Source organism: Nanorana parkeri, unplaced genomic scaffold (assembly GCF_000935625.1).
Source record: "Nanorana parkeri isolate BGI_ZX_2015 unplaced genomic scaffold, ASM93562v1 scaffold547, whole genome shotgun sequence".
Taxonomy (NCBI): domain Eukaryota; kingdom Metazoa; phylum Chordata; class Amphibia; order Anura; family Dicroglossidae; genus Nanorana; species Nanorana parkeri.
In genome coordinates, this window is record NW_017306815.1 from 669,695 (window position 1) to 681,034 (window position 11,340).

The 11,340-nt window shown below is 41.5% G+C and overlaps 1 protein-coding gene across 1 annotated transcript in view; it reads right to left on the reverse strand.

The window, feature by feature from the left end:
- The window catches only part of COL27A1 (collagen type XXVII alpha 1 chain), a 310,533-nt gene that overhangs the window by 280,307 nt on the left and 18,886 nt on the right, over nucleotides 1–11,340 (reverse strand). The window contains exons 2-3 of the mRNA XM_018561833.1: nucleotides 5,930–6,000; nucleotides 146–1,479 (exon numbers count right to left, since the gene is read on the reverse strand). Of these exons, the coding sequence (XP_018417335.1) occupies nucleotides 146–1,479; nucleotides 5,930–6,000 (1,405 nt within the window). The remainder of the gene's footprint in view (nucleotides 1–145; nucleotides 1,480–5,929; nucleotides 6,001–11,340) is intronic.

Sequence of the window (11,340 nt, forward strand, 5' to 3'; positions counted from 1 at the left end):
TTACAGCAAAAGATTAAAATCATGTCTCTTGTCCAGCTTTAATTAAAACATGTAGACATTTAAAAGCAGAATCCACAATAGTGTAGTTATTTCAGGATTAATGCTAATATTAAGTTAGTAAACAAAAAAGGGTAATTTCACTTACGGGGGCACCTTCATCTCCCTTAGGTCCAGGAGGTCCCATCAAATACGGAAAAGCAGTTGGGTCAAGCCACAGGTAATCGTGAGTAAATGGCAGGCTGGTAATGGTTGATGTAGATGAGTAAATGGTCCCGGAGGCAGGTTTGGTATAGAGGAGTGAGGATGTGGTTGGCTGGACATTGAGGTTCATGGAAGTTTGATTCTTCTGGGATGGAGCACTAGTCCTTTTCTCGACTGCTTGCTTTGGAGTGGTGGTGTTTGTACTCCTTGGGCTTCCCGTGCTCTTCTTGACCTGCTTGGAAGAAGAAGAACTTGCTAGAGGCTTAATGGTTGTTTTTTGGTAGACAACTTTCTTGGTCACTTTTTCTTGCTGGGGCTTCTTTGTGCTGTTCTGGCTGGGAAGGGCGCTGTGTTTGGTGATGGCTGGCGGAGGCTGTCCCAGTAAAACAGCAGAGGCTGGAGATATCCTGAGCGCGACAGTGGAGGTCCTGGTGGAGACACTTGATAAGAGCTGAGTATGAATTCTGTGAGGGGCTGGAGATGTCACAGACGACAAGGCCGGAGCTTTGGTAGTCAACTTTACAGAAGGAGTCCTGACCTTGCTGTTGGTTGTTAAGTTTGTTTTGACTGACTGAGGGGAAGCTGTGGTAAAGTTGCCTAGAGATTTTAAAATGATCTCCGTGCTTAGAGACAACCTGGCTTCTAGGGGCATCAGTGGAATCAGAGGTGGCAGATTCGGCCGGTAGGTATCCACTTGCCTGCACTGCTTCTTAAGATATTTACAGTAATTATGAGCTGCCTTCGCTGGAGGATAAATATCAAACTGGCAAATAGCACCTTCAAATTGTATTGTTTGCTGGCTAAACTTTCCCAGCATGAAAACCCCATCAGAATCCAATGTGTCATCTTTCTTTATATGCAAACTGGCATTTATACTTTGCTTCCCACAAGAAGTATACAGAGTCACCTTTTGGCCTTGAATATCAACGGCCATATTGTGCCACTGGCCATCGTGGACATTGTAATCAAAATATACAGACTGCTTGTGACCCACATAAACTATAATTTTACCCGGGATGAACTGCAACCCGAGCTCAAGTTTTTTCTTTTTGCTTCGGACTGCGAATAAGAATGCATTGTTAATGCGGTGAGAGCACAGGCTCAGCACCAAAGTGAGATCCGTTCCTAAGCTAGGCGGGATGATGGCATGAACGGGAGCTTCTGCACGTGCTCTCTGCGTCAAAATGACTCCCGACTTAAATGGTATGACCCCTTCGGGAACTGGGCGGCTGGATGGCTTGCTTCGCATGAGGCCCAGCTTCTGAAGAACGTCCACATCTGAAACCCAAAACCAAAAATAGGTTAAGACCACATTCGGTGTGGCAGAAACAAAACAAGTAAAAAGAACAGAGAGGATTCTCAGAGGTCAGACATACAGTCACACATTCCTTATGGTGTATCTTGCTGAATGACTGACGAACAGCTGCAATTGCTTTTGCCCCTTAACAAGAACCAGTTCAATGGTAATATTAGCTCGCGGCAAGATTTCAGCCTTCCATTATCCTACAAACTGAAGTCTAGATGCCAGTTATGTATGAGGATTTTGAAGATTTTTTAAAACAATAAGAATAAAGAAGACGAATTTTCAGTTTCTCACTTTTTGAGTGTCTTCTTCAAATGGCAATTTACATTAAAAAGAAAACCGCAACAGAATAAAATGATGTATAATGGACATCGACACTTAGCTGCTTAGAAAGGGCAACGAAAAAGTTGATTGAATTGGCTGCTACAGATTAATGCGCACAACTGTATTTTGCAATGTGTTTAAAAGGAAACTTTTTTTTTTTTTTAATACTGGATTCAATCTGGATGATCATTAAATACAACTGATTACCACTTTAAGGTACTTTTTTTTTTTTTTTTTAGCAATGGCAAAGGTGATAATTTATAGCCCCAAACCTTATATCCTGAAAGCATAGGGCCAAGGCACTAAATCTCCAAATCTGCATTATGGAGCAGATTTTATTTCCTGGTTCAGGAACAGTTTTTTTCCCCCACTTACCTGATTTTTAATGCCAAGAAGATCCTACAAGTAGTATGGGTCTATTTATACTTCGACACTAAGAAAAATCATTCATTTATTTTGTCCTGTGTTACACTGTTTCACATGTATTTGTGGCATACAAGGGTAGGATATTTTGAACATTGTTTAATGCACTTAAATGCATGTATGATGAATTTACAGGAGGTGCCATCCATCCATTTGGATAAGGGGTAGCCAAACTCCGGCCCCCCAGCTGTGGTGGAACTACAAATTCCATGAGGCATTGCAAGATTCTCACAGACATGACTCCCGGAGAGAGATGCATCATGGGATTTGTAGTTTCACCACAGCTGGAGGGCTGGAGTTTGGCTACCCCTGATTTGGATGATGCACTGCTGGAAACTTACCACACCAAAACACAGGGTTAACAGCAGTGTCATTGAAAATATCAGCACATAACTTTCCCCTAATGTTCACATGACCATGTTTAAAGCACAGGGCCCCTAAGTGTTTCTTCTTCCACAGCAAGGGTTAATGGTTTTCTTAAACCGCATAAGGGTAAAGTTATGTGGCAGATGGTACTCAGTGGAGTACCTCTTTAAATATGCCCACATATGTTGGCAATTATCTAATTACAAACAATGTCTCAGTACCAGGAGACGGAGCTCAGTGTGATGTTTCGGAGATGAAAGTAAGGATTACTGTGGATGTACTGTGTGATTTTCCTACAATCATACCCTGCTTGTCACCAGACTTACCAGGCTACTTACACTTTACAACTAATAAAACATGACACATTATGTCCGCATTAAGAACAAACCATCTTGGTTTTTGCAGCCTGATTGATGTTCAGAGGATGTGGGTTTTTAAAGAGGAATACCGGTCACTTCCAATATCCACTTGTGTTTTCCGGACCGTACCCTAGCGTAGACATATGGGGTATTAATAGTAGTCATCCCCAGAGGGCTAAGTTGACCCCACTCTCGTCTTCACATACTTGTCTACATTACAGCGGTGTCATTCTGCCAAATAGGCTAGACACACAAGACTTAAAAATAATTTTGCACGCCCTACAAGGCCTTTGGTTGCGTCTAAAAAGAAATAAAAACCATTGCTCCAACATTACCGTGACACACGGTAAACCTATTTTATAACCACATTTAGATCAAGCAAACAGCATGTGGAAACATATGTTTTTGTATTTTGAGACTCCAATGACCTATTATCAATTTTTGACAATTGAACTATGAAAAAGACCACTTTGACTCCCAGCAGAGGTAACTTTTTAATGTTGCATGCTCATTCCCAGGTTTTAATATGGATGCGAAAGCAGCTCATAATAGAGGTTATCATTTGAAGCAATTCTAAATTTCTGGCTCAATTACAGTTATAATCTGTATTTTCCTAAAGAGTAAGACTTGTGTGTGCATGGAACATGGTCAGACAAATCCCAGGAGCAAGATAGCTAGTTTGTGCCTATTTCATGAGTCTTTCCACTACTGCCAGTAGACAAAGACGTTGTTGGCCACTTAAACCTGTCATAATTGAAAGATGAGGCTGCCACTGGTGACCTTCCAAAAAGTCTTCGTGTCATGCTGAACCTCATTGGTTACTGGTGCAGAGGAATTATGCAGATCAGAAATGCTGACTTCAATACGACTTTACTTGGTTCACACTTACTTCAGGTCTGTAGTTCAAAAGTACTGAAGAGGGTCAGCATGAAAGTCCAGTAACTTGCATTTCCGAATAGAGGTTACCAATGGCATCCACTGTATTTCTCTGATGACAAATTCCCTATAAAAATACATGCTTGTTCTTTTGCCAGCCATACTCGTTATTATAAACGAATGACTAATTAAAGTTCTGATCGTTTCAAACCATCTTCTACTATAAACCAATTGTTTGCACAACAATAAAAAAAATATATATAAATGTGGTTTAACTCATCTGGACAAATCATCCTTATTCAATTAAAATGATTGTTTGTATGTTAAAACAATCATTTAATACAAACATTTTGTGGAAAATATGAGCCTTTTGCTGAAACAACAGAATAATAATTGTATCTTTATGTTTATGGACAGCAGTTGACTGTTGAGCAACACTTGAATGTTACAGTAATTAACCCCTGCTTTTGTGACTGTACAAAAATAAAGTAACAAAACATTTCTCTAGTTTGCTGATCTTTAACTGAACCTTCACCATTTCTTTTGTAGGGCATAATTATACAAATACTGGGTGCCCCCATCTACAATGGGGGTTTCCATCTACAATGGGGTGAACACAACCTGTTTCCTTTTGATTGTAACATGCCCTAGGGCAGGGGTGCCCACAATTTTTGTGTTAAGATCTACTTTTCAAATGACGAGCTACATGAGATCTACCAACGAAAAAAACCCTCCCTCGCTCTCTCTCTCTCTCTTCGCTCTCCTGGCTGTCTCCTTGCTCATCCTCCTGGCTGTCTCTCTTCTCTCTCTCCTAGCTGTCATTCCTCATTTTCTCTCCTGGCTGCCTATCTTCCCTCTCTTGGCTGTCTCTCCTTGCTCTCTCCCCTGGCTGTCTCTCCTCTCTCTCTTACTGGCTGTCTCTCCCCGCTCTCTCTACTGGCTCACCTTGCTGTATTTTGCAAACAGTGTAGTGTAACATGCTGTGTAATCTAATATTCTTTGATGTAATACATAGCAGTTCAGCAGACTCAGGCTGATAGGTGATCATGCATGCACAGCTAAACATACCAAAATGGAATAAAGGGGCCACCATTCACACCCTTCCTGATCTACCAGCATCAGCTTTGAGAGCTACTGGTAGATCACGATCTACCTAATGGGCACCCCTGCCCTAGGGAGTGTACATGAGCAGTAAGAGTCAGCAATAAAGATGACAATGTAATTCCTGACACAGAACGCCTGTGTGAATTAATGGGCCTACAGCACACAATGTTTAAAGAACACTCAGGCAGCATTAGGTTCCATTTTACACAGAAATAAATGTATCCACCCCTGTTAAATCTGGTTTTCAGCCCACATTCATGGATGTTTATGAACTTAGTGCTCCCAGGCACAGTGGGTGAAATGGTTCTCTCTAGTAGATGTAGGTGTCAATACTCATGGACACTGTTCTTAGCACTGAGCAAATCTTATTTTGGTGCACTCAACACTGACCTAAGTGACATCTTTTTTAACAAAGAAAATGGTTAAATTTCCAGATGCATGTACACTTTGTGTCTGTTATCACCAAGTGGAGCAGTCTCTATCCAATGATGGGTTTCATAGTACAGGCACATAGGTATAGTTTCTTACATGGATAAGCAGTGAGGCCCAGAGGTGCCGTCTCTACCAAATGCTTGATGTGCAGATTATCTCTAATAAAATCAACCTCCATCATCCAAATTGCTTGCCTTCATCCCATCTTGTCTTCTTATTCCCACGTCAGCATTCCCAACAATCACATGAACCATCAGAGGAGCCTTTCTGTAGTTACATGAGAAGCATATTTATATCCCCCTTTTATTTGGCTTCTTTGATTCTTGTTTGCGGCAATTAGTGGCTACCATTTTATTTTCTACGCTAGAACTCCATTCAGGAACATGGGAAAAAAAGCCTGGCCAATTCAGCAGAAAAAAAACACAACATATAACAGACAAACAGTTGTTTGTGTGTTGGTATGAGGGGTGGCCTTTATACTGTATTACCCCCCTCTTCTCAATCTGTACATTGCTTACAGTTCAACAAACAAATCATTTACCTTCAGCTGCTCCCTGAGAAATATCCAGGCAACAGGAAATATATAGAATTATCCAAACAAAGAGCGATCTCCTAAAAGGGAAAAGAAGAAAGAAGGCCTTTAGGATGATGAACAATAATTACAAATAATTGGAAAGCAATATACAGGCACATGCCGCACATATGTCATGCATAGCTCAGGAATTAAGGCTCACAGTACATCCTACAATCAGAAGAACAACTATTGATTCTTTCAGAAGAATATTAGTAGAATAACTTTTGAAGTTATGTACACCCAAGTCAGATAAGGAGGTGCAATTAGCTAAACACAAAATATGATCATTCCCCAGCACTCTGCCCTGTAAAACAGCAACTGAAACCCGTTTCTATTAGTTACATAAAAGCAGAGGCCTCATTTGTATGCAACTCTGTGGCCAAATGACCATGTCAAGGCAAAGTATGGTCTTCCTGCAATCTACATAAAAACCCACTTGTATGTGCATATGTATGAACCGAGGCTTCTTCTTTTATTAAAAAAAAAAAAAATAGAAATAGATTTCAGTGAGTTTTATTTTGCTGAGTGAATTCACCATAGAGAATTGTTTTGCCTACTTAAAAAGTATGAGTCTTACTTTTTCTGATGTATTATCCATAATGTTAAAAAAAGAAAAAAAAGAATGCAAGACCTCTTTATAAAGGTCAATGTCAGATAGACTGTAGCTGGATAATCAGGAATCTCCCATCTGACAAAATGCTACCCCATGACGCATGATCAGGAACCTAACAACGCAGGTAAACTCTGCATTCAGTACTCGTTTTGGCCCATTATGCCCAATAGGAACAAGCTACGGACTGGAATTAAGATAGTAGCTCTGGAAGTGACACAAAATTATAGGGTGCCAGATATTAAAAGGAAACATATACTGGTTACCACTGCTGACTCCTTCTCTGAAAATAGTAATTTCCGGTCTGTCATGATAATCTAATAGCTTCAGCAGTTTGGGTCCCCAGCCTTCAGTTTAAGAACCCTAAATCCACTCTATTTTGATCTGCACAATAATTATGCAAGCCTGTCAACCAGGGAACTTTGAGATGAAGGTCAGCAATGGCAGCCCCTGCATTTCCCTTATTAAAGGTTTCCTTTGAATTATATAAGCCAATTTTTTTTATTTTTTACCCCTAAGTGTTTTGTCACTTGTTTCCCGAGCTCAACATGAAGAATGTTCAACATAAAGAATCCCATTATTTTTAAAGGTGCCCCTTCACATTTGAACATAGTGTAGCTTGTAGCTCGAAAAAGTACATGAGCATTTATCGGGAAGAATCACACGTTGGGTTCTATAAATCCTGATTAATAACAATATTTAATATTATTCAGGATTTATATAATTCCTAAAGTTTCGGCTAAATGAGTCAGTACAATACAATACAAAACAAGAGGATTCAGAGGGCCCTGGTTGTGAGAGCTTACAATCTAAAGAAACCATTACCATTGGGAAATGTTAGTCTCTATATAGCATAGATCTGAACACATTGATTTTGGCATGTGAAGTCTGGATGTACACGGGTTGTGAGGTCCTGGCACTAAAAGTCACGCCAGTCCCACTGAGTTCATGAACATCGACACTGAGTCACTGTCGGCCATCAAAAAGGTCAGGAAGACTGAACGATCCATTCTAATGACCCAGCTGCTTAGAACTACATCACCCTGCTTACAAAGGGCACCCTGGAAAAATGATGACAAAATACACCCACCCTCCCCGCATCTCCAGAACACTGCCCATTGTTACTGTGTCAAAATATAACGTCGTCTTTTAATCCATTCATTGCAGGAGGGAAATTGGGACGGAGGGCTTTGTTTAGCATGTTTGTAAAACTTCTTGATGGAAATTGTGATGAAAATTAATCTGCTGCATGAAAAATTCCAGAAGATGGTATTTCTTCGTAAGTAAGCTCTCAGAGGATTGCTCACATCACACACAGCAGTATACAAGTATGCGGTCACTTGAAGAGAACGTGTCACAAGAAAGTTATTAGGTTATTAGAAGTTATTCCCTTTTAGATTGTAAGCCCTCAGGGGCAGGGCCCTCCTTACCATCTTGTCTTGAATTGTATTGTGATTGTAATGTCTTCCTTATATTGTAAAGCGCTGTGCAAACTGTTGGCGCTATATAAATCCTGTATAATAATAATAATAATATTAGGCCTCATTCACACAGGGCATGTTGCCCCATACAGCGTGCAGGGCCATTTCTTAATGCGTCCGGAGCTGCGGGAAGTATCATGCGGGCAGCCCATGTCAGTCTATAGAGACGCAGGAGCTATGCTCACACACTGCTTCCTGCTACTCTGAGATTTGACAGCCACACAGGCAGTGCAAGGAGCTGTATCTATCATGTCTGTGTCCAAGGCCTGTGTGGGGCTCTCAAGACTAAGAACTGCGGGAAGCAGCATGTGAAGGCACACACCTCTTGCTTCTCCATAGAGTTACATGAGCTGCATCTTCCCGCAGCTCTGGCGCATCAAGAAATGGCCCACCACGCTGTACAGGGCAAAACACCCTTTGTGACTGAGGCGGAGTTCTAAACAGAGGGCTACAATAAATACACTGATGAAATACACATACAGGAGCTATTTTACCTGTCTCATGATTTGCAATTCAGTCCATCCAGTTCTGAGATTTTAACAGCTCTGCCTACTCTGGTATCTTTTCTTTACTGCCATAAAGTAATACGCCCCCCAACCTATGTCTGGACAGTGAAGTGAAGTGAGCCTTCCTGTGTACTCTGCTTTCTCCTCCTGTCAGCATGTTCTTTGTCAGCACATTTGCAAGCAGTTTACCCAACCATATGTTGTTGATCTAGGGCAGTGGTGGCGAACTTTGGCACTCCAGCTGGGCCAAAACTACAAATCCCAACATACATCTGCCACGGGGAGTTATGTATGTGGCTGTCAGAGCATTGCAATGCCTCATGGGACTTGTAGTTGCAAAACAGCTGGAGTGCCAAGGTTCGCCACCACTGATCTAGGGCATATCCTGCGGATCAGGAAGGAAATATTTTATCCCACTGGAGTAAATTGGACTATGCTTTATTTTTTTCTCTTTCCTTTGGATCAACTGCAGGTATAGGGTTGTCAGTGGGTTTTCTATTCATTCAATTTTGTTCTGCTGGGTAAACTTGGTGGACTTTTTTTTTCCAACTAACTATGCAACTTTGAATGCAGTCACAACCAATCAGGTTTCAGCTTCCATTTATTGGGGAAAACACATTTTGTCTGGATGCTGTGGGCAATATCAAAATAAGCCATCTGCCCTGCAGGTGATCTCAGCAGCAGAAATGTAGTGAGCGAAGCACAGAGGATGGCGACACAGTGCATGTTCTCATCGCTCAGAGCCGCACGTTCTTGGCACTGCCCCAAGTGCCAAAATACTGAAGCGCACACTTTGGCAGAGCATAACAAGAGAGTGGAAAACCTTAATCCTGCTAGGAGATGCCCGCTCAGTGACTAATGAAGGGTATTAATTGTCTGAGCTTAACAAATAGTTTTTTTCCAACAGTCTGTAAAGTTGCAGAAAAATGACCACAAACATTGGGCTGGAATACATTATGCAATGCAGCCAGCTGACCGAGGTCCAAGATTATTACTGCCCTGGTTATAAACACAGCATCACCTGTAATGCACAGCAGGAGGTATAGGACTGCGTCCCATCAAAGGCAGATATGAGATCCATTATTTGGGATGACTAAAAAACATTCAAACTTTGTACACCACAAATTGACACACAACTCTTCCGAAGTTATAAAAGTGCTATCGCAGATACTGGCTAATGATGGATCGCTTCTGGCAAAGCAGAACTCAAGCTACCCATATTTAAAAGGAAATGATAAAAAGCAATCAGACTTTAGCAAGAGATCAGTGTCTTAAAGCGGAGTTCCAGGCACAAAAACGTTCATTGAAATATACTATTTATACTGTGTATAATATTTTTTTTAATCCCCTGTGTACTCCTTGTTCTGCTGATGTGCGGCAGGTATTATCCTGGGAAGAATCATGTGCCTATTTGTCTTACATTTGCTTTTGATTACTGCATTTCAATAATAATATGAAGTCGATACCGAGTATAGTATGGGGTAAGGCATTAGTTAGACCTATTTTTAATAGTAAATTACTTTCTAAAAGTAGTAGTGATATCATCACTGTACTGTGCATAGCACGTACATAGAACGCTGCAGAAAAGTACAGGACAGGGCGGAGACAAGACCAGTCACCTCACACAAGAAAAGAGAGCAGCAGTGACTGGTCTTTATTAGAGGAAGCTCCTGCACAGAGGCAAAGTTTCACATTAGATTACTGCACAGATCTGGAAGTAATACACAAGATCCAATTACATCTAGATGTAGAAGAAATACACAAGATACACAAACGAATAACAAACAAATAAACTTATACTCACCTGATCCTCAGAGACGGCTGGCTGTTACATCACTCCCTCCAACCTGTCTACTCCTCTGGTCCAGCGATGGTATGTCCCACAGTGTATTGGATGTGATGACCTTAGACCGCTGGAGCATAGACAGAAAGAGGTTGGGAGGACTGGCCTAGACGTAAACGAGCTTTTGACCCTTGCAGTGCACTACAAGGATTAAGAATGTTTTCATTTCGGTGCACCACTCTAACACAAACAGAAATAAAAATTTGATAGAGGTTGTAGCCTTTCTCTACTCTACTGAAGGAAATAATGTTTATTTCCGTTTGTGTTGCAGTTGGGGCGATCCCCTCCTGCATGGTAAAACATTGTCCATAGGACAGAAAGTAGGGAAGAGTTCCGCATAGCAGTAAAAACCTGAAAGGGGTTGTTACCCTTCCACACTCTATCCAAAATATATTCAAATGTTTTGGTTCAATATGCACTTTAATTTACCTTTAATCTGAGTTCTCTATAATTGCCTGCACCCAGTCTTCAAATATCATCTAACAGGCTCAGCTGAAGGGCAGTAGGAATGTACATCTTGAAATCTACGTAACTTCATCTTTCTCTGCTGCCTGCATCACCAATCACCTTCAAACTTCCAAGGCAGGTCTGAAACTGATTGGTGGCTGTGAGAACTACAAGGGGCCTGCCGGGATGCTCCAGCATCACAAGTAGCTACGTTCCAGGATCACCAGATTTTGGATAAAAGGCACTGGGGTGGATTTATCTATTTGGGCCTGGATTCAAACAAAAAAAACTGAAGTACTGAGTAGAGCTGCAACAGTTAATCGATTTAGTTGATTAAAATCGACGATTGAAAACGTTGGCAACGTTTTCGATCGTCGATTCGTCGGCTATCGATTGATTTGCCTGTTCGGGGCTGTTCCGGGCTCCACATGCGGCCTGAGCCACACGTCACACGCTGCTCCCGCTGCGGCCGCCGTGCCCACGGCACAGGC